This window comes from Cicer arietinum, chromosome 4 (genome assembly GCF_000331145.2).
Source record: "Cicer arietinum cultivar CDC Frontier isolate Library 1 chromosome 4, Cicar.CDCFrontier_v2.0, whole genome shotgun sequence".
Classification (NCBI taxonomy): Eukaryota; Viridiplantae; Streptophyta; class Magnoliopsida; order Fabales; family Fabaceae; genus Cicer; species Cicer arietinum.
This window is the reverse complement of record NC_021163.2, coordinates 51,757,500-51,781,455: the sequence shown is the minus strand read 5'-3', so window position 1 is coordinate 51,781,455 and position 23,956 is coordinate 51,757,500. Positions and strand designations below refer to the sequence as shown.

The window sequence follows — 23,956 nt, the reverse complement described above, 5'->3', positions numbered from 1 at the left end:
AGAATACATTACCATCAATATTAAGAGCCACTAAACTAATACTTGGGCAAGACTAAGAGACAAGACACACTGAATAAATCAAAATGAGAAAACAACCCATGATGAAAAGGAGAGAATACACGAACACCAATATCCTCAACAGACATCCATTGTTTCCTCAGAAACTCTTTCTTGCGAGAACTCCAAATCTTCCACAAATCTTTGTCACATGCACTACAAATAAAATACACATTCATAACATAAGACCACGAGACATGCAGACAAACCTATAGGGAACAAAATAATGACAACTTTTTGTCAAAAAAAAAAAAAAAAAGAAAATCATGCACAAGAAAAACTAGAACATTCGCAAAACATGAAAACACCAAATCCAACTTCAACTAATCTCCCTCATCAACATTTTGGTGTCCAAAATCCATTCGTAACCAACTTTAACGTAAGTCGTAAATTGGGTTTGAATACATGGTAAAATATTAATTAACATATTTAATTTTTTATTTTTAATTTTTAAATCACTTTATGACTTGTTTCAATTGTTCTTCAAATCAATTTAATCTCTTTTGAACAAATTCGAACTTAGACCGATTTCTAGAAAATCTAAGGACTTGTTTGATTGTGTTTTACTTTTTAATTTTTGAAAATTATAAATATCTTTTAGAAAATTGTTTTTAAAAAGAAAATTTAAAAAAAATCTATTTGATAACTCTAATTTTTAAAACAGTTTTTGATTACATAGTTAAAAAAACTGAAAAATTAAAAAGTAAAATACCATTTATCTATTTTGTTTTTTTAGTTTTACAAAATATAATATTAAAAATAATTTTAGAAATAAGTAATTCAAACAAATTTTTTAGTTTTTAAATTTTCAAAAGCTAAAATAGAATTTTTGATACGTGAGTCAAACAAGCCCTAAGTGTTCCAATCTAAAAATTAATCAAATAAAAATATACCTGTATAAACTAGTCTCAACCGGTCTTATTCACACGTAAATCTTACAAGTTTAGGAGGCAAATTTTATTTATATTTTTTTTTTGGCTAAATTACATTTGTGGTCCTTTAACTTAATCTCAGGTAACGTTTTAGTCCTTTATCTTTTTTTTTTCCCGATTTAGTCCTTTATTCCTAACAATATCAAATAAAGTATGAAAATATGAGTTTATTTGAAGATTTGCATTACTAATTTGATGAAATTTGTATTATATTGAAGAATATAATTAATTTTATGAGTTTTGATTGAATTTTTTTTTTGAATTTTTGTATAAAGAAGGATAACATTGTTGAAATTTTAAAACATAAAATATCAAATTGTCACTTAAAATTAAAATAAAGGACCAAGTCGGGAAAAAAAAAAGATAAAGGACTAAAACGTTACCTGAGATTAAGTTAAAAGACCACAAATGTAATTTAGCCCTAAATTTTATTTATATTTTTTTTTTTGACTAAAATGGGGTTTGGGTGGTAGACCGTTTTTTAAAGTGCTTCACCTCACCTTAAAACCGTGGCGCGATATATATAGCTCACTCTTACGGACAGTGTGCAAACTCTTAGTTGTGTGTGCGCGAAAAAGAGTGACTCAAAAGAGCGAGTTATGTTTCCGAATGAGAATAATAATAACGGCTACCACCACCAACCACCACCGCCGCCGGGAATGTTACAAACTCATAATCACAGAGACCGAGCCCGCCGTGGCACTCGCCGGTCACGTGCTTCCACTTCTTCTCCCCTTATTAGGGTTTCCGATACTGAGCAACAGCAACAACTTCAACCTCAACCTCATCGACCTCCTTGCACCGATTACGACATGGCTTATTTCCATTCCTACGCTCACCTCGGTATTCACCAGGAGATGATCAAGGTTTTCAAACTCTACTATTTCTATTTTGCTACTTTCTTCGTTTCAATGTTTCTCAATTACACATTACTCATGGTCTGTGAAATTTGAATGTCATAAACCCTAGTTTACTTTATATATTACTCCTCGTTCTTAGAGTTAGCTTTCAGCTTTCCTTTTATACGTAGTTAACTTATATAGTATACCTTCAATTTGGTCGATACATTATATAAGATGTAATAGAGCATTGCTAAATCTTAGGAAAGAAACCATGCAAGAATGGCAACAATGAATCTTGAACAAAGAGAAAATATGCAAGTTGGAAATGAACGGAAATCATGGGAAGATGGGCCTATTAGAAGGATTCGTTTTTCTTCGTTTATACAACCCTTTGTAAATTAAAGCATTCTCATGTAATAAATGGTTACTGTCTTAACTATTCGCGATTCATCAAATAGTCACTAGACCGGAATAAATAGTCCTTAAATTATTCTCCAGAAATAATCCCTAAACAGTCTATGAATAGTTTAGTAACTATTTATTACATTTCTATAGTTTAGGGATAAAATATGAGATAATGTGATAGTTTAGGGAGGAAATTGAAGGTTTACTCACAATTTAATTATATTGTAGACTTGAAAATCTGAATTGAAATGGAGGAATGGTGCAAAAATTACAAACACTATATGAAAAAGAGGGATAAGTGAACTTTTGATTTACACTTGCTAATATCTTCCACTTTTTTTTCTCCATTCTTTTAGTCATTCGTGTTTTCTCTCTACAATTCATCTCGAAGAATGTAACACGGCTCGAAGAAATTAAATTCTTTTGTCTCGTTGCAAAATGTGATTCAATTGTAAATGTAAATGCAAATGCTATTCTTGCCTTGGTTAATTTGATCTTCTGGACTTGTCCTTAAAATTGTTTTTCCTTGATAAAATATATCGATTGTATCATTTACTTCAAATTGATTAATAGATATGGTTATTCTTCACTGTTCTGTGCGATGAAATTTCCTTTTAGTAAAAGTAAAATGACTAAAGTATCTTGTTATTTTTTTCCTGTTATAGATGGTATACGATCCACCTCTTAGTTGTACTTTTCTTTCCTTTGGTCTAATATGACATAATTTTGTCCGTAAACTTAAGAAACCACAAATGAATGTGCCCTAGGTCCTTGCAACAATTTTTTATGATTAACTCTTATGGCTTCTATTTTCTGTAGAGCACACTGCACTTGATATTTTTATTGGGGTTTCTTTTCATAGCATAAAACAGATATGTTGAGGGTAGGGAAGCATTACTTCAGTAATGATTTTTTTTGTTTGTAATTTGTAGTTTCGTTTGTTTTCTTCTAAGAAGAATTCCTTGTCCTCTAATGCATTTTAATTTCTTCTCTTTTGTAATTATTTTTTAGTTAATACAAAATTAATCTCTTTATTTGTTGTTTCTTTTTCTTTTCTTGCCCTGGTTTGGTACAGGATCATGTGCGGACTGAAACATATAGGGAAGCAATCATGCGTCATCAGAGTTTTATTGCTGGCAAAGTAATTTAGCAATCATACATACATTGTTTTAATAGATTTGTAAAGATTTTCTATGTTGATTTTGTTTTGAATGGCGGAAGTTGGTAGCAGTGCAATTTAATTTTTTATTTTTGGAGAATTTGGTTTAGAGTTTCTAAGCTTAGATTGATTTGGATAAATTCCAAAGTAAAATTATTTTTATATTACGTTTGAAATAATATTTTCTACAGGACTTCCCTATATCCATGTCATGATTGAGAATGATTATGATTTAGACTTTGGTCTTTAGATATGATATTCATGATAGGACATGGCAACTTTGTTTGATCTATGCAACTAACCACCTACCGAACAAAGTTTTGCTAGATATTCCTATGCCGATCTATGTTGGGCACACCGGGGCATTTGCGCCCATTACGATTGGCATATGTTCAATATTATATATTTATATGTCAGCTGCTGTAGGATATATTGTACATAAGAACTCACCATACAACGTCATATGTATGAGTGTGGCCCCCACAACTTACAATTTATGGATCCTTTACTGATTATAGTTTGCACTTAGAGTTAATTGTGAGCCTTTACCACCTTGTCGTAGAGGTTCTTACAATAATAGAATATCCCGAAGCTGGTTTCATGGGAGGAATTTTATTAACAAATAAATTTGAATTTCCTTGTATCTATTTGTGAACTCTTGCAATATGATAAAATCAATACTTGTTGTAAATTCAAATATGATACTTCTATTCATACTTAATTGTTATTAGAACTCTTAGTCAAAAGAGAGGACTTTGTTCATCTCCAAGTGAATTAGTTAGCTTACACCATGTGGAGTGCCTCTTGTTGGGGTTTATGTTATTGTACAGTTGATAGGTTAAACATATGCCACATATTGGAATAAGATCTAATTATTGATGGCTCTTTCATAGTTTTCTTTTTTGTATGGTTTGGATTGAAGTCTACTCTGGCTTTTCATGTCCCCCTGTCCTCCTACATCTGTACATTATTTCTCTCTTTTCTCTCTTAAGTATTGTCTGCCTTCAGGTCGTAGTTGACGTTGGATGCGGTACAGGAATCCTTTCCATATTTTGTGCTCAGGCCGGTGCAAAGCGGGTAAGCTATTGCCATTGGCATACTTTTAATTGGTATCGAAAGACTTGTGTTATATATTTTGTTAAAAAATGTTTTTTTTTCCATTAAAATAAATGCAAAACTGTTTAAATTTTTTGCAAATCCTTTTTTCAGTTTCCACCTATATGCAATGATGTACTTTTCTTACACGTTTTATCATAGAAGAAGGAATATTGCTTTTAGTTTCTTTTTCAATATAGTTAGATAGATCTGGCATATTCTGTTTTATTGATTTAGTTTGTAATTGTTCAAATTAGGATTCACAGAAAAATTTTATTTTGAGTTTTAATGCCCATACATATTATTTATATAATCTGGAAATGCTGTGGCTGTATCATGGATATGTTGCTTATTTGCTTTGTATTTGTTTTAAGTTCTATTCTTCTCTACTCCTTTTGTTTAATATTTTTTAACTGTGGAGGATCTTGGGTATGTTTATTTAAAATTTTGGAAGTTGACTCATACTCTTTGGGATTAAGACCTTCTAAGACAGTACTTTTTGAAGCCTGTCTTTTGTTTTCATAGTTAAGCTTTTAATCTAGTTTTTCAATCTATGATTTATTCCAAATTCTGAAGTGTTTGACATGGATGAGATTGTGGAATTTTATCTTTCCAGGTGTATGCAGTTGATGCTAGTGACATTGCTCTGCAGGTAATAATTTCAAAGATACATTTTTAATTGGTATAAGCTTCATTTAGTTAATATGGGTAGGGCAAAGAGTTCAAGATCATGGCATATTGTTTACAAGAAAGTAGAAACTAACTAGTATCCAATTCACTCTGACTAATTTTATTCCTGCGCAACAACCAATTCTTATTCGACTAGGTGCTATTGGTTGCATGGAAAGAAAGGACTGGCTGAACTGAGCTCTCTAATTAATACTACTAGAAGTAGAAAACAAAAATAGAATAAAACATGAATTTTATTTTATGTATACTCTCCCCAGTTCTGTTGCTACCGTGCACTTTACACATTCAATAGGTCATGCACTACCCCTTTTAGTCCATGGTTACAGGATTCGATGGTGACCCCAGGGAACCGCGAATTGGTTCGTGAGAACGCAGTACTTTCACATATTGGTTCCCTCAAATTCGCAAAGAATTCCCAGAAAGCAACGAACCAAAAGTACCAGCTAAAAATCAATATTTAAATACTGCGTTGGGAAGTGTTCATTGCCTTATGAAAGCGAGAACTGACTTTACCCACAAGTGTGTTGGTTTATTGCATGTTTCTTCTTATATTTATAGTGAAATCACCTCTACATTGTTTGCTAAATTTTGATATGGGGCTTTATGCTTTAGCTGTACTGTTGTGCTATCTCTATGACAAACCACAATGACTATTGGACTACCACTAGTTAAATCACCTCTTACAAAAAAAGGCTTTTTTTTTTGGAAAAACAAATTATAAAAGACGTAATACTATTATATTACTTCCTATTATTTCATAATATTATGACGAACTGATGCGTAGCAAAGCTTTACCCTGTATGTACCAAATTCTATGCATGTAGCGTACTGCGAACCCATACCTGTACCACATATCGAAGCAAATTACAAATTACGTGACTCTGTTCTAATCATATGGCCATGTTTCCTTTGTGCTAAAATGTAACTTTTATTTAAGAATTATGTCTGGTGTGTTTGAAAGGGGTGGTTTTTATTCAAGAATTGTGTAGCCGACCTTACCTAGTCCTCTCATGAAAGACGAGGTTTGAAGCAATGGCTTCAAATAGCGGCGTTATAGCGTAGGGGAGTTTGTACAAATCACTATTATTCCACAATATGCTATTTAATACAAATAGTTCTCAAATAGTGGCTATAGCGGTGCTATAACAACGTAGCAAAACGGAATTTGAACAAACTGCTATTTTCTATGATTTGTAATTGATAACATTGGTTTGAAGAAAGATATAATGCCAATTGATTATCCCACATGAGTTCACTTCCCTAATCCCATCTAAGAACTCCTTAATTGCAAACAACAACAACAAAAGTTGATTGCCAAAATAATAAGTACAAATAAGGAGTTCTTTACATGGAGTTAGGGAAGTGAACTCATGTGTGATAATCAGTCGGCATTATATCTTTCTTCAAACCCCGTCTTTCATGAGAGGACTAAGCACATAAAAGCTGATTGCTACTTTATCCGAGAGAAGATCCTTTTAGACACCATCTGAACCTCTTCATTGAGCTCCAGCAATCAGTTGACTGATATCTTCAGCAAATCTCTACGGGGACTTCATTGTTTTTACATGTAACAAGTTGGATGCTTAAGTTATATATGCTCCAACAGGAGGGAGAGTGTTGATTATAGTCGTAATTAAAATTATTCTCTGTATTTTTTAATAGTTTCCCTAGTTTTCTACTTTTTCTTATTTTGATAGATTCTTTCTTGTATATATATGTACAGCCCCATTGTGTAATGTAAGTCATCCATTCTAAATTATTCAAGCAACTTAACATGACCTTGATGCCAATTAGAATTTGGGCTTTAGGGCCTAATTGAATCCCACAAAACTGGCTGATATGATGAGAATTGCCTATGCTTTTTGAACTCTTCTCTACTTGGGGTTTTCTGCTAAAGTTCTACTGTTTCTCTTTTATAAGTTTAATGTTTGAGTCTGTCAATGCAAATTGGTTGTTATGATGTTTAATAGCACTTTTTACCACGAGTTATTGGTTTCAATTAGTTGTTTTCTTTTGCAAACAGGCAAATGAAGTCGTTAAAGCAAATAACCTGTCTGATGTTGTTATTGTATTGCATGGACGAGTTGAGGTAGGCTCTTCTGAACAATATATGTTTTTCATTCATTGAAATATTTTATGGCTTAAGTGTTGACATGAGGTTTGATCTCTATAATGTCCAAACCATTTGTAATATGATTGAAAATCAAATTGCAGGATTTGATATTGAGATAACAATTATTGGTGCAAATTAGTGAGTTCACTATTTGATCAAGTAAATTGTTGTTAAGTAGAGTTTTCATCTCAAGACAATTGATCCCAAAATTAAATAATTGTTATGACTCACTCATAAATTTTAATTGAACTAACGAATAAAATTGGCAAAACGATAAATACAATAACAAAAATAATAAGGCTAATAACACATTTTTATTCTTGAAAAGGTAATGAACTTTAAAATTTACATAAATTGGTTAGACAACAAATCATCTAGGTGGTCCTTGAAAATTTGAAATAAAAGTTAGTTCATAACAGAAACAACTAATTGATGGCATCTCTAAATAAAATTTTGAAATTAAAAAAGAGAAAAATGAAGACAAAACCTCTAGATAGTGAAAATCTCTTTGCTCCGGTGTCTCTAATAATATGATGACAGCTTTTTTAAAGATAAAAGGTTGTCATTGCTATCTGTCTTCTTTTCTCCTTGAATGACTCTTCTTATTTCTTCCTTTTCTTTCTGTTCTGTGCCACAGCTAGGGCTGTTCATGGTTGGTTTTTTTAAAAAACCAAACCATATCTATTTTAAAACTAATATATGGATATAGATTTATAACCAAATCCATTATTTGGTTTAAAACCGGTTATAAAATCAATTGTAAAATTGGTTATAGTTAAATAACCGGTTTATAATTAAGCAACCGGTTTTGAAAATTTTAATTTTAAAATCGATTTTTTTTTCAAAATTAGTTAAAATTTGATTCTTTTTTTAAAAATCATTTATTCATAGTTTAAAAATCGGTTATTTAAAAAAATCGATTTTTTCGATAAATTTTTTTAAAAAAATTCTCACCAAACTTTTCGAGAGAAAAATTCGATTTAAATTTTTTTTGAGAAAAACAAGTTTTTTTATTTACTTTTTTCCGATATTTTTTCGAAACAAAAAATGAATTTTAAATTTTTTTCAAGAAATAAAATCTCAAAATTAACAAAATATTGATAGTGGATAAAAACCAAATCCAAATGTAAAACATAAGTGGTTATCCAACCGGATTATAACCATATGATTTTAACCGGATATTTAAAATGGATTTGGATCCGGTTTTGGATTTGGGTCTTGTAACTGGATTTTTTGCACATCCCTAGCCACAACTCTGTTTTTATTTCTTACTCAAGAGCCACTTATCCGTGCAAATTTTCACCTCAGTTTGAGATTTGTTTAGGTTTTTATCATCTTTGTACCAATAGATTGTGTATTCCTTTTTTTTAAATTCTCCTTCACAGCCTTTCTTTTTCAACCAATATTTTAACATTTGAACACTTGGACTTGTGCTATCAATCATGTGCACAGACTTACGAATATAGTCTTATGAAACATGGACTCCGACACGAACACCTGACACGACACAAACACATTTACATTGTTAATGTATAAAGTATAGGACACCGACATCGATACACATATATTTATTTATTATAATTAAATAAAATATAAACATTATTTATAAAAAGAACTAAATTTAATATCTTTAACTCCCTGTTATAGTTGTGACACATCTTTAACCCCCATATATGCGTCTGGGATGTGCCCAAGGGGTGTCTAAATTGTGTCGCAACAAACAAAAAACATGGTTTTTGTCAAGCACTTGTTTAAGTTGACGGGAAGGTATCGTATGAGTGTTGTACAAGTGTCTGACACCGACACGTGTATAATTCTCCTTTGTAAACTTTATATTCATTACTAGGATCAAGCTTTATATTTTTTATATTCACCTTAGCCTATGGTTTTTGCAGGATGTTGAAATTGAGGAAGAGGTGGATGTTATAATTTCAGAATGGATGGGTTATATGCTTCTATATGAGGTGCATATTGGGATACTTATGATTTTGAGAAGTTAAAACAAGTTATCATGAAATTGGTGGAGGAAACCATAAATTAACTTCTGAGGGAACTGATATTCTAATAACTTGAATGAATTGGCATCAAACAAATGTATTTTTTTTATCATCATTATTGAAATGGGTACAATACTGATCTTTCACAAAACACATGGCATCACATCACTTTATGTATATAGTCAATACCATCAAGTAAAAACTGGTTGTTGTGTTAAATATATAAACCATTCACGTGCTTTTCCAAAAGCTGAAGTTTTAGGAATAGTTAGTTCACGGCATGGTTTCAAAGTGGCATGATCAAGTGGTCTTGTGAATTTGGTCTTTGCCACATTGTTCTAAATAAAAATAATGGTGCAGCAAAGGTAGGGTTACTTTTGCATTATCCATGTTCTCGGTCCAAAAGGCTTGCATGAGGGGGCATAGTAAATACAAAACCATAGATGTGCTTTCATCCAAAAAGTTAAGCTTTTGAGATAGTTGATTCATGACAAGAAGTTTCCGTTAGATGACAAATTAGTACTTAAATTTGTCTAAAGCAAAAGTTAAGGCATATTATTTCTACTGTTAACATCTATAGAAATGTGAAAGCCAGACGTAATTTATTGGGATGTATGTATCTTTTTTGGTGGACGAACCAAAGTAACCAACAAAATCTTGGAGTGTTGTTTGTTTTCTTCCTTTTGTTTTTGTTTTCATTTTTTACATTTTGGGTAGGATTCTAGAAGGGTCGCGTTACTACTTCAGTTCAATATGGGTCTGCTCCTGTTTGAAATGATACTCAGATGTCAGATGACTTCCTTTTCCCATCTTCACAGTAAATCCACTTCTATAATTTATATTGGTTTGAAGATTTTATTTTCTTGTAGAGCATGCTTGGGAGTGTGATTACTGCTAGAGATCGCTGGCTGAAACCTGGTGGTCTCATTCTTCCCTCAAGTGCAAATGTATGTATATGGCTTATAGTTTATACCTTTATGGATACCTTTTATTAAAAGTTATTGTCTGGTACAATCCCAGCCCATAAGGATTCACAAACCTAATTGCGATTGTGGTTACTTTACTTATACATGAAGCTTACAATTGCTAGAATGTGGTCTGGAATGAATGGATTTGGTTAATCTTGCACACAGTATTACAATAATTTTGACCTTTTAATGTCTTGTCCAAAAAAGGAAAAAGTGCTGACCGCTTGGTGTATTATTCTCCAGTTGTACATGGCTCCTGTCACACATACCGACAGATACAATGACAGCGTCGACTTTTGGCGCAATGTTTATGGAATTGATAGTAAGTTCACTGCTTAATAACTTAGATATCATCCTAGATTGTAAATAAGATTTCAAAATCTATATATTATTGTACTTGGTAAAGACGTATGCTGAAGCTGGATTTGCTTACTGGTATTTTGATTTACCATATAGAGGAACAGTTTATCATCACTCTGCAGCATTCTTTTTTACTGCACCCACTTTATCAAGGCCATCGTCTTGAAATATCTTTTCATTCCCTTGTTAGATTGTTCCTTTGTTATCTCCTTGAGATCATTATGCCTGGACTTAGTACTTGTATCTTGTGTGCTGATAGAACCCTGAATGCAGGCAACGCCCAAGAGGGTCCTTTAGGAAAGAACTGAGAAGCCATTACTAGTCTAATACTAGGAGAAAACCTTAATCTGTTAATGAGGCCCAGAGTGATTAGTGGCTCTCTCCTGATAGAGTGTGCTGGCTTGGGAGTCTCCACCCTTTCCTTTTTCTGTAATTCCTTTTAATTGCCATTAATACTGCTGATAGTATCTCCTATCATGCTGATAGTTCCTTGAACCTTTAGTGAGGTATTTATAATATTACTAGGGTAGAATAGTCTGTAAATATCCGATTGCCTTTCACCTATTGCTTTTCTTAACAGTTTTTACTTTTGGTTGCAGTGTCTGCCATGTTATCATTAGCAAAACAGTGTGCATTCGAGGAACCTTCTGTGGAGATGATAACTGGTGAAAATATTTTGTCATGGCCACATTTGGTGAGTACACGTTAGTGTTATTGTCACTCTTTACTTTGACTTCTCTTTACTATTATGCATTCTGAATAACATGGTTGCCAAGGTTATACTTGTATATTTCATGCTTGAGTTGCGTTTGAAGAAAAGTTGGTTAACTTCAAGCTGCGAATAATGGTTTTCTGTAATACAATGTATAATATATACAATTTGGTCTCAGTCAGTAAGTCATCTAGGGTTTCTTTCTTGGTCTTCTAATGAAGGGTTGACAGAAGTTGTGGAATAACAAAACAAATCCTGGAGCGATCCCGCTATCCCGGTGCCGTGGAGGGGCTGGCTGTGACGGTAGCGGCGCTCCCGGCCGCGAACCTCGCTATCATCGCGACAGCTATCCTAGCCCAACCCGCAATTGAACCCGCTCTAGAGCTTCTTCAAAAACACAAGTTTTATTTTATTTTTTTTATTCTTCATTAAGGGTATCTAGGTCACCGCTTCCACTTAAGCCCAAATTTTTTATTATTATAAACCCACAAAGGGGTTGGTTCAGAATCGTGAAAAAGAAAATTTTTCATTCTTCCTCGTTTAGTTCTTGCTCTGTCGCCATTGTTCTTGCTCTGTCATTTTCGCTATTTTCTTAGTCCTTTCTACATCGTTCTGTTCCGTTCTTGCTCTGTTCAACATCGTTATGTTCTTGCCTTGTTGCTTTATTTCTTTTTGTGACTCTGTTTTGTCTGCTTTGTTTCTTTTGCTCTGTTCTCTATTTTGTTAATTATGATTACTATTAGAACTTGATTTTGATGTTGAATTTTGGTTAAGTATGATTAACTCTTTAATTTTGTGTAGTTTGCTATTTTTTTAGTATTTTGTTATACTGTTTGTAATTTATGTTTATTTTATATACTGTTTGTTGGCCTTTGCAATAGCGGTCATTCCGCTATCTGTGATCCCGCTCTCCCATTTTATGGTTCAGCGGTTTGTGCCGCTATCCGAGACTGACATCATAGACAAAACAATATGAAACCATGTGGTAGAGCCAGGATCTTTTATCTGTGCTGTTTAATGTTCAGCTTATGATGGTATTTCACCGTTGGCGATGCACATTAAAAAAATCATGAGCTGCTTCTATATGATACAACAGCCAAAACATTATTTTTCATTACGGGGTAAACTATATCGTTTCGCATTGACTAGTGGTTATAACCTCCCTCACGGGCTAGCTTTTGGAGTTGAGTTAGGTCTAAGCCCAAAAACTTAATATGGTATCAGAGACTATCCTAGACATGTTCGGCCACTCATCATAAGGAAATCAACATATGTCTATTATTGCAAGTTCACTCTCCAGATGTACAGTGTTGGGCGAGATGGGGTTTGTTGGAGATCCAAATTGACTAGTGTTATGTCCAAAATAATGGTTATAAGTGGGGGAAAACCCTCGTCCCAAAGCTAGCTTTTGGGGTTGGGTTAGCCAAGTATTTATTTAGGGGACGAGGAGACATTAGGTCAAAAATTCATTTGTACGGGTTCAAATTCAGTCTGTTACAAAGCTAAGAAGTTACCATTAGTGTTAGTGGGATCGCAGGATGGCTCGTAGGATCTCGCAGGAGTATACGATCAACGAAGAAGAAAACATACTACAATGCTGGTAAGATCGTGATTTGTGGGATCGGGGGAACCAGTTGTAGGATTGGTGAAATCGTGAGTAGGATTGCTGCCAAAATCCCCCAATCTAGGCTGGATCTTTTTCCTCAACAAATTTTTAATGCAAACAGGTTTGGGTCGGATTTGTAGAAAAAACCAGATTTAAAATTTAAAATAAATGACTAGTGAAGCGTTTTGGTGTCTTCTTCCTTGTGTGATCAGTTACAGCAAAGTCCCTTCTTCCTTGCATGTGACACTGATGGTTGATGCTGCCTCATGTTGGTTGCATTTACCACTGAATGAGCACTTAGGAGTGGTTCAACTTTGCTGGCTCCTGAGGCTTGAGCCCTTACCGGTTTTTAAAATTAGTTATATACATACATAATATTTTATTAATAATAAAAAAAGCACGAGGCAATTTAAAAAAGTTTACACCTGAGATTTGTTTCTACTGAAATTTGTATTACTCAATATTGTATTGTTAGTCTCTACTACAAGTAGTCAATTGTTCAACATTGTCATTTGAGATTTGCTTGTATCACACCATTTGATGCGGAAGATATCATAGCGACATAATATCATATAAAACTGGATAAAGATAGGATCGGATAATGACATGATAAACATATCATATCAAGTGTTTGATACACACATGATAACCAACATGATAACAACATTTTTATTTTGTCATCTATTTGATACACATCTCATCAATATAATATATATTATATAAATAACAAAATTACTATTGTGATTAATTGCATATTAGTTTTTTTTTAAATTAACTTATTATATTTTAAATATTATAAATTAACAGAAAAATACTAAAAATTAAATAAGTAATGAAATGATTTATATTTAAAACTATCCATTGATATTACTAAATAAACAATTTAAATTTAAAAAAAAAATCATGAGTAATTAAATAAAGATATGATATATATTATATGTAAATGGTAGAAGTACCCTTGTAAATAAATAATGTTTATTTTAATATTTCCATTAATTTTCATAATTTTGAATACTAATTTATTAAATTATATAAAAAGACAACTATCGTTGTGATAAAATCATAAACATTTTTTAAATTAATTATTAATATTTCATTTTTAAGTTTAAGATCAAATTCTATTAATTATTTTTATATTTATATTTTTAGATTATATTTTATAAATTTTTTATATTTATATTTTATTATATTTCAAATTATATCTTATAATGGTAATTGAGTAAATTATTGTTTTTATCATATGATGTTGGTGTCTAACCTAGCTCATATTTAACATATAAATTTCAACTAGAAAAACATGATATGATAGAGTTTTGGATTAATTTATCATATTCCGTTGGTTCATCAAACATTGGATTCAGACAAAATATGACAATTTATTCTTATCATGTCTATCAACCCTTAAAGAAAATTAGTTAGTATTATTTAACTTTTCTTGATAAGATAAAAAAGATATTTGTATTCCTCAAACTACCATTCATTGGAATTTGTTTTATTAGAATAAAATGTTGCTGGAAATTTAAATTCTAAATGAATTGAAAGATAAAACTATTTAAAATTTGCTTACATTTTGAACCGCCAAACTTGTATTTTTTATTGCTTATTACTCCTCTCTCAGTCTCCCCCCTCCAACCATTCAGTTTTGGCTCTTCCCTTGCAAACACTCACGTGATAATCACTTGTAGTAACTATAAGTATTAAAATATTATTAAGAAAATAACTATGAATAAATATCGAAGTTGTTATTTGAATTTTATTTATTATCTGTTAATTATCTAGATTATCATATTTTTATATTAAAATATAGTTTAATCTTTTTTGTCGAATCTTATGATCTTTACAATTTACAGTTTTGGGTAGGATTTTAACTATCTTGCTCCTAACCGTATCCCCACTTTGCAATTCCTTGCCTTCCGTCATTCTAGTCCTCTTTTTATTCTTTTTTCTTCTAAGAGATCCTCATACATTATATTCTTCAATTCTTCCAAGTAAGCAAGTGGGTTTTTTCTTTTTTCAACTTCAGTATTCTCATAGTTGGCATGATTCCCTTTCCCCCTTTCTGTGCTATTTAGTAATTGGGGACTTTCACAAAAGCAGTATATGCTGAGAATACCTTATTATATGGTACATTGTGGGGTCTATGTATATGCCTGCTTGTTTGTTTGTAATATGTTGTTTTTCAATTTTTCCTTCCTAAAGGTTGTATTAGTATTAATTTTGAAGAAATTGATCATTTACTATTGCAGGTAAAACATATTGATAGTTATTCTGTTACCATCAATGAGTTAGAAACTGTAACAACGAAGTTTAAGCTCAAATCAATGATGCGAGGTAATCTACTTTTGCCTGTCCTTTCTTTCCGTTAATTTGTTGACTTCTGGATATTTTTCTTGCTGCTAATATCTGTGCCACCTGCTTCATGTTTGCTTGTACCGGCATGATGTTCCGCGTTCATCCAAATGACTAACCAATAACTGCATTTAATAAAAACTTATAATATTTGCTGTTTTCTACAGCTCCATTACATGGTTTTGCATTTTGGTTTGATGTTGAATTTAATGGGCCTACAATAGAACCAACCAATTATCATTCATCAACATCATTTACTGAGAATCATCAGGGGAACGGTAGTCTGAGCAAAAAAAGGCCCAATCCAAATGAAGCACTGGTCCTATCCACTGCACCCGAGGAACCTCCAACACATTGGCAGCAGGTGCAGCCTTTATTATTTTATTTTTAGTTTCCAATTTCAATAGGAAGTTCTAGTTTTCATTTGTTCAGAAAGTCTATATTGAAGTCTTTTGTCACTGTTTATCTTTAGCATATACAACACAAAAATGCATAGCATGTCTCTAAAGCTGATTGCTTTTAGTATACAACTCTGAAGAAGTTTTACAGTTGGTACTGATTTTGGTTGTCTTAAGTTTATTAACCAATGTATTTTGCAGACCCTGATATACTTCTATGATCCTATTGAGCTGGAACAAGATCAACTAATTGAAGGTTTAGTGACGTTGACACAAAGCAAAGAAAATGCTCGGTTTATGAATATTCACCTTGAATATACGTGAGTCGAAAAAATATTATTTTCCACATAGTATCTCTTTACAGTCATTTGTTATGGATTCTAACTTCATTCCTTTCCATTGCAGTTCAGGCAATCGATCTTATGTGAAAGAGTCTGTTATGAGATGATCTGAATATGGGACTGTTGCATATATATATCTTCGCGGGCTTCTTTCGCCAACAGAATTAAGATCTAATTGTTTGGGTCACGGAAACCACTAATCCTTGCTTGGTAGATTAGAATGAGCTACTGAAGGACCTGTAAGCATATTTAGTTAGGTCAATCAAATGGGATTTTCTTTGTAACTCATTGGTATTAAATTATACAGGAGTGGCTGAGTAATGTCACAATTCGTTTATTATTGTAATTTTTTTAAGCTTCACTCTGGTGGGGCTATGCCATATCAGTTTTCACTTAGAGCTTTGCTGGAATACGATGAATTATTTTTAAACCACGTTCTTGTCAATTTATCTGGAACCGTTTTCAAAATTGTGGCAACAACCCAATGGTAAAGTAAGGATATCTCCATTTCTCGAGGGAGAAATGAAGAGCTTCATTATTAAGATTTTTGGTGTATACACAATTTTAGTAATGAATTTCTTCATTTCTTTCGAGAATTTGAGAGGTTTTAAGATTCTAAAAGTGTGATAGAAGTGAAAGCTTTGACACACAAGATCAGGTCTTAAGACATGTCCTTGTTCATGTTTTACTGTTTTTCTTTAGCATGGTCAATCACTGCGTCCAATGATGGTAACCCCATTGGTAATCCAAGACCAGTTGATTTTGGTGGTCTTTGAGAAACTCTTTGGTAGGTTGGATTACAAGATTTTTTGGGAATTGTGCTTTTACTTAATATTAACTTCAGACCATTTATATAGTTTTGATAGTGTTTGAATCATGGTTTCAAAAATCTGATTTGTAAGTTTGATTCTCAAATGGTTCTTAGGTTTATTTAAGAGGCTGTGCTGCTTACTCATCCTTATTGTTTTCTGGTAAATTATATTTGGTCTCTTAATTTTAAAGGAGTGACAATTTGTCTTCATGCCCACCTTATGTGAAGGGAACACTAGTGTTGATTAGCTTGCTAAAGTGGAAGTCTTGCTTGTTCAGGAGTTGAGTTTGAGAGTGTTTTCTATTTGTTCTTCTCATTTGTTTAATGTTTGTTTAGCAGACTCTAATAATCTAATTGAGATTGAAAGTGTCTTTCTATTTATTCTTGTCATTTGTTTAATGTTTGTTTGTTAAATAGACTCTGTAAAAATCTAATTTTCTAGAGTTTAATTAACCATTATAGTTTGTTTATTACTACTAATATTGTTACAATGTCCCATGGATATTGACACGATGGTTTCATTTCAATATCTTTGGAGGTTCTATTCGAATCTAAAAGTTAATTCTATAAAATCATAAAACTTTAACATCAAGATTTTAACATTTGCAAATATAAAATTTTAAAGTGTTTAACGTATTAAATTAAGATATCAACGCAATTTTTTAAAGTTAGAGTTTATTATAAAAAAAAATTGGGATCTTTTTTCATTTAGAATCTATGTCAATGTTTTAAGATAATATTAAATATAATGTTGATTTGATTTAATGTAGATATGGAACAGTTTAAAACTGTACGGTTATCAAAGAAATATACTTAGCTATTCTCGCTCTTAATCCTCAGTCCTCCACAAATTTTGTGAAATGGTAAAAGAAACCTTTGACACCTTTACTTAAATTTGGGAGCAAACAGAGTGAATATTATTTTTCCGAAAAAAATTTAGTTTGAGATTTTTTATATTTTGTAAAGCCTCAAACACAAATATATGTTTCAAATGTATCATTTTTTCAAAATTTAGAGTTTTAGATTTTTCATATTTTAAAAAACTTTTAACATGAATTTTTCTTATTCAACATAAATTTTTCAATAATTTCAATTTTTAAAAATTCATGGAAACATTGTAGTATGTCATAATTTTTTGATATATTTTGGTTTCTTTTATACCGAAGTATTTCAACGTTTTAAAAATTGGTTGGTGTTCTTACCCAACAAACTTGTAAGGTAGAATGGAGAGAGGTGGTAGGAAGAAGACGACAAAAGATTGTGGTGGGGCTTAGGAGATGGGACATCATTGGAGACAGCAAGAAAGGCAAGATGACAAAGAAGAACATAATTTTCTACTTCATAGTTTCCATACAATTTCGACACAAAAGAAATCTTTGCGAAATATGGAGTCATTGACGAGGCGGTTATCCTACAAAGAGAGACAAACAGGGGTTATCCATTTTACAAAACATTTTTGAAGAGTTTATTTTATTCATTTTTATAAGATATATTCTTATCAAATTATAAATGTATTAATCTTTTTCTCTAAAAAATACTTTCATTTCAGTACCATTTACATCTATCTCTTAATCATTGAAAAATAATTTTAGAAAAGAATATACATTATCGATCGATATAAAAACTATTCATCTCAATTATCGCATATTAATCAAAGAGCTTTTTACATATCAGATATAACTTAACAAAAGTATTATGTTACGATCAAATACGTCATGAAGTATCCATAAAAAAAATTAATTTATATACAATTTTAATATAAAATGATTTTATATAAACAATCAATAACAATATTTTAATTATTAATAATATTTCATTTTTATGATATTTATTTCTAAATTCACGTATATCATTGATTATGATGTGTAAACTGTATAATTTTTTAAAAAAAAGTGAATGCATGAAAATTAAATTCTAAAAAAAATACATAAAATAAAAATTAGTCTCTTAAAAAAAGACTTAATTGCAATTTTTGTCAACAATTCTGATCACTTATTATATTTTTGAACTATAAAATGAAGATTTGATATATTTTAAATGACCTAGAATTATCTAAATGTCTTAATTATTTATATATCATTAATTAAATTATAAAAATAAATAATTATTGTAATTAAAAGTTAATTTTTTATAAAATTTTATTATAATTTCATATGTATTATTCAATCTATATTATGTTCTATTATTTAAAATATATCATATCACTATTTTTTAATTAAAAATTTAAAATAAAAAAATAAAATTATTAAATTTTAAAATAGTTGACAAATTTAATGAATTAATAAAAAATAGAGAGATTAAACATTCGATTAAGCTCAAAAAAACTAGTTTAGAGATAAATAAGTTACATTGTCGGTCCGTGTCCATCAATTATTTCCAAAAGCAAGACAAAAAGTGGATTTGGTACATTGAATAATTGTTTCGATAGTTTGTGGGGTACTTTTGATGGCCTCGTGCTACAACAATTCATGATACCTTTTCCCTAAATTTGGCTTCTTTAATAAATACAATTTCACTTTTCTTTTACCATGTTTTCGTTATTCTTCCTCTTTCAAACCAAACACTTCTCATAATGGAGTCTTTCGGTTTTAAGGAGTTATTAAATCATATATTCCATTGATAATTTCATTCATATTAATTAAAAAAATTATATAAATAAAATAAACTTAAATATAGTTTTAATTCCTCTATTTTTATCAATTCATAAAATTAACTCCTCCATTTAAAAAATTGAAGTTTTGATTCATTTATCAGAATTTTGAATTAAAAAATGACTATTTGATGTACTTTAAATAAGGTGAGATACAATTACATGATATAAAAATATCTAGATGCATTGATTATTCATATGTCATTAATTAACTTACAAATATGAAAAATTTCTAAAGTTGAAAGTTAAGTTTTTATAGTGTTTTATTCTAAATTTATAGGTGTTAAACATTCTACATCATTGTATAATATGACATGTTATTTAAAATATGTCACGTCTTTATTTTTTAGTTAAAAATCATAAAGAAAAATCAAAATTGTCGACTTTTAAAATAGGGGGACCAATTTTATGAATAATAAAAATAAGAGGACTAAAACTGCAATTAAGCCATACAAAAAAAAATACTTTTACTAAATTTATCATTGTTAAGTATTGATTCATTATCAATATCATAAATACAAAGTGAAATATATTAATTTGAAATGATGCAAATAGTATTAATTATGTTTAATTATAATTTTAATCCCTCTATTTTCACTAACTTACGAAATTGATCCCCTTATTTTAAAATCAAAAGTTTGACAGTTTTTCAACTAAAAAAATGATGTGACATGTTGTAAATGATGTGGCATACGATCTAATGATATAAAATTATCTAAATCCATTAATTATTCACATGTCATTAATTAAATTACAAAAAAAAAAAATCGAAGTTGAAATTGAAACTTTTAGATGATTTTATTGCAATTTCATGCGTCTTAATTATTCAACAACGTCATATCATATGTCTTATCATTTGAAACATGTTGCATTATTATTTTTTAGTTCAAATAATAATAAATAATTAAAGCTGTCATATTTTAAAATAGAAGGACTAATTTTATGAATGATGAAAATAAGGAGAATAAAATTAAAATTAAATCTATTAATTAAAAAGTACAATTGAAAAAATATTGTTCACAATCTTTACAACATAAATCGTCTATTCAACAAAACACTCATTCCTGTAGAATAAATTTGGTTCTAATTCTCTTTCTAATTTAAATTACCGTTTTGAATTTTTCTATTTTCCTTAACTTTCATTTTACTTCCATTTTCTCGTGATGTCATTCTTATCTTTGATTTCAGCAGAATTCTAAATTTAAATTCTCTACTTTTAACTTATGTATCTTTTCCTACCTTTCTCAATGTCTATCTACAATTGTTTTCTCTCTCATGATTATCTCTTCATCCTAAATATCACACTCTCATAAGTATCAATAACTTTTCAATTCACAACTCGCAAAAACATTTCCATAAAAAAGATGCTTTATTTGAAATTCAAATTCCCGACCAAAAGCTTCTGCCCAATGGACTTCAATTCTCTAAGTGGTATCTCCATCAACAACAACACCTTCCATAAATCAGTAAGAGTTTGAACTACAATGTGATAGTTTTGTGTTTGATTGTTTTGTTTTTCTTTGTTTTTATTGTATTTTGTTTTAAAAGAAAAGGAAATATTTTGTATCATATTATAGTTCAAACTCAAGTTAAGAAATTTTTTACCTTGAGTTTGTGGAGGACTATTAAGATTATATATTTTAGTTATTAGTTTAGAATATTAGTTAGTTGGTTAATTTAGCTTGTTACTTAGTTAAACTCGGTTGGTTAGTTGATTAAGTTTAAAACTTACTCTATAAATAAAACTATTGTATTTATTATTTTAGTATCTTTTTAATTATTAATATGAATATTTTAAAGAATTTTATTTTGTATCAAGAATCTTATTTCAATATGAAATTCATCTTCAAATCTTCATTTGTGTGATTTTTAATTGATATAAGTTGAGCACCATTTACCTATCTGTTACAAAAAAAAAAAAAAACTTGAGCACCATTTAATATGACCTTTAGATGAAGTAGATTATTTATTAGTGCACAACCGCGTGGTTTTTCTATATAGATAATTGGTTCGTTGTTTTAATAAAAACATTTAAATATCTTTTTGGTTCTTTAACTTTAGTTTTAAAGTTTAGCTTGATTTTTTAACTCTAAAAACAGTCAAGTTGGCCATAACACTTATGTAAGTTAACACAAACTGATCCTTTGTGTCAAATATGTGTGTAACGACGTTAAACCGTGATGCTGAAGCATTTGAGGTGTTTAATACCAATTCTTAATCCCCAAATTAATTTAGGGATTAAGATAGTGATATTTTTGTGCTTTCTTCTAGAGATAACCCAACAAACATGAGGTCAACATGATGCAATTTATTAGTGATTTAAAAGAACAAAAATAGCTAAACCTAATAATCGTATAGTTAACATATGCCTTTACTAGTTAAGGAATAAAAAAATTATATATAAAAAGTTAACTATGAATTATTGAGTCAAAGCCCTCTTTGGTCTCTCCCCTCTCTTCCTAAAAAGAGCCGTTTCCCTCTGTCCACCACATCCTCATCTTGAGCAAGCACGCCAAAAAATAATAATTAACAAATTTTCAATCAATAATCATATTCCTCACTCTTCACCACCAACAACACTCACACACCAACAATGTCAATGCTGCTACATTTGTTCATCCTAATCCTAACATTAACACTAACCATTTCCATTTCCATTTCCATTTCCTCTCCCACACCTCCCTACTTCCAACATCTCAATGTTGAAAACGCCATCTCAGAAACCAAACTAAAACCATCCAAACAACATTCCCAACTCGAGAAAGAACAACAACAACCTCAATGGAAAACAAAACTATTCCACAGAGACCACATAATAAATCACATAAACACCGCCACCAATCACAAAACCCGTTTCATCTCACGAATCAAAAGAGACATAAAAAGAGTCTCTTTCCTCCATAACCGACTGAACAAACACACACAAGTCACAGAACAAGAAACAACAGCAGACACTAGTTTCGGATCTGACATAGTTTCCGGTTCAGAAGAAGGAAGTGGAGAGTATTTCGTTAGAATAGGAATTGGTAGTCCTGCAATTTATCAATACATGGTAATTGATTCAGGAAGTGATATTGTGTGGATTCAATGTCAACCTTGTCACCAATGTTATAACCAATCTGACCCAATATTTAATCCTGCTACTTCTGCTTCGTTTATTGGTGTTTCTTGTTCCTCTTCTGTTTGTGATCAGCTTGATGATGGTGTTGCTTGTCGTCAAGGAAGGTGTGGATATCAAGTTGACTATGGTGATGGATCGTATACCAAAGGTGTGTATCAACACAGTTTGCTTTGCTTTTTCCTTTTTTGACTTCACTTTCTTGAAAAATTCAATACACTTTTTCATTTTCGGTTCACTTTACAGCCTTTTAGTTTTACAACTAATATGATAAATTAAAATCAATCAATATAATTATTTTATGAGATGAATTCATAATCAATACTATTTGTTTCTAATGTTGCTTAAGGGACACTTGCCCTTGAAACGATAACGATTGGGCGAACTCTTATCCAAGAGACAGCCATCGGGTGCGGGCATTGGAACGAGGGAATGTTTGTTGGAGCGGCTGGGTTATTGGGCCTAGGAGGTGGGCCTATGTCCTTCGTGGGCCAATTGGGAGCCCAAACCGACAGAGCCTTTGGATATTGTCTACTCTCTCGAGGCACTGAATCATCAGGTTCACTCGAATTTGGACACAAAGCAATGCCGATAGGTGCCACGTGGGTCCCTCTCATTCATAACCCATTCTTCCCTACTTTCTACTACATCTCTCTTTCGGGTCTTGCAGTTGGAGGCATTCAAGTACCCATATCTGAACAAATCTTTTCGGTAACCGATTTAGGAATCGGAGGAGTCGTTATGGATACCGGAACAGCCGTTACCCGGTTCCCTACTATTGCTTACAACTCTTTTCGTGACGCATTTCTTGCTCAGACGACGAACTTGCCACGTGCTAACGGAGTATCTATTTTTGATACGTGTTATGATTTAAACGGGTTTGTGACTGTTCGGATTCCAACGGTGTCGTTTTACTTTTCGGGTGGTCAAATACTGACACTTCCCGCAAGAAATATTTTGATTCCGGTTGATGATGTTGGAAGTTTCTGTTTTGCATTTGCTGCTTCTCCTTCTAGTTTATCTATTATAGGGAATATTCAACAAGAAGGGATTCAGATTTCTGTTGATGGAGATAATGGTTTTATAGGATTTGGACCTAATGTGTGTTGAAGTATACATTGTGTTTTATATGAGCAACACAATGCCAGATTTTGTTAGTAGTCTATGAATGCCAGATTTTGTTAGTAGTCTATGAGCTAATTCCAGCGCAATTTTGTCGCAATTAATTTAAACTAGATGTTGCGCATATATTTTTATTTAAACTTAATTTAAGTAAATTTTTAAAAGACTAATATAAAATTTTATGTTCTAATTGTCTCATAATCAACAATTTAGTAATTATATCAATAATAT

General features: G+C 31.1%; 2 protein-coding genes across 2 annotated transcripts; both read left to right on the top strand.

Annotated features, from left to right (window-relative positions):
- Positions 1 to 1,497: 1,497 nt before the first annotated feature.
- LOC101489300 (probable protein arginine N-methyltransferase 6) lies at positions 1,498 to 16,404 on the top strand. Its single transcript, XM_004498042.4, has 13 exons — positions 1,498 to 1,855; positions 3,312 to 3,377; positions 4,404 to 4,472; positions 5,107 to 5,142; positions 7,204 to 7,269; positions 9,189 to 9,257; positions 10,160 to 10,237; positions 10,502 to 10,580; positions 11,218 to 11,312; positions 15,183 to 15,267; positions 15,453 to 15,649; positions 15,885 to 16,003; positions 16,089 to 16,404. The coding sequence occupies exons 1-13, from the start codon at positions 1,589 to 1,591 to the stop codon at positions 16,129 to 16,131; spliced, it is 1,269 nt and encodes a 422-aa protein (XP_004498099.1). The 5' UTR covers positions 1,498 to 1,588; the 3' UTR covers positions 16,132 to 16,404.
- A 5,528-nt stretch (positions 16,405 to 21,932) lies between these two features.
- Positions 21,933 to 23,790, top strand: LOC101488753 (protein ASPARTIC PROTEASE IN GUARD CELL 2). The gene is made up of 2 exons (XM_004498040.4): positions 21,933 to 22,754; positions 22,953 to 23,790. The coding sequence occupies exons 1-2, from the start codon at positions 22,079 to 22,081 to the stop codon at positions 23,711 to 23,713; spliced, it is 1,437 nt and encodes a 478-aa protein (XP_004498097.1). The 5' UTR covers positions 21,933 to 22,078; the 3' UTR covers positions 23,714 to 23,790.
- The last annotated feature ends 166 nt before the right edge of the window (positions 23,791 to 23,956 follow it).

What these genes read in the sequence shown, in the direction of transcription:
- LOC101489300 (XM_004498042.4), top strand. Translation starts at nt 1,589, where the DNA reads ATGTTTCCGAATGAGAATAATAATAACGGCTACCACCACCAACCACCA. An exon ending in GTTATATGCTTCTATATGAG is followed by an intron (nt 9,258 to 10,159) that starts GTGCATATTGGG and finishes ATTTTCTTGTAG; the next exon opens with AGCATGCTTGGGAGTGTGAT. An exon ending in TTTTGTCATGGCCACATTTG is followed by an intron (nt 11,313 to 15,182) that starts GTGAGTACACGT and finishes TTACTATTGCAG; the next exon opens with GTAAAACATATTGATAGTTA.
- LOC101488753 (XM_004498040.4), top strand. Translation starts at nt 22,079, where the DNA reads ATGTCAATGCTGCTACATTTGTTCATCCTAATCCTAACATTAACACTA. An exon ending in TGATGGATCGTATACCAAAG is followed by an intron (nt 22,755 to 22,952) that starts GTGTGTATCAAC and finishes ATGTTGCTTAAG; the next exon opens with GGACACTTGCCCTTGAAACG.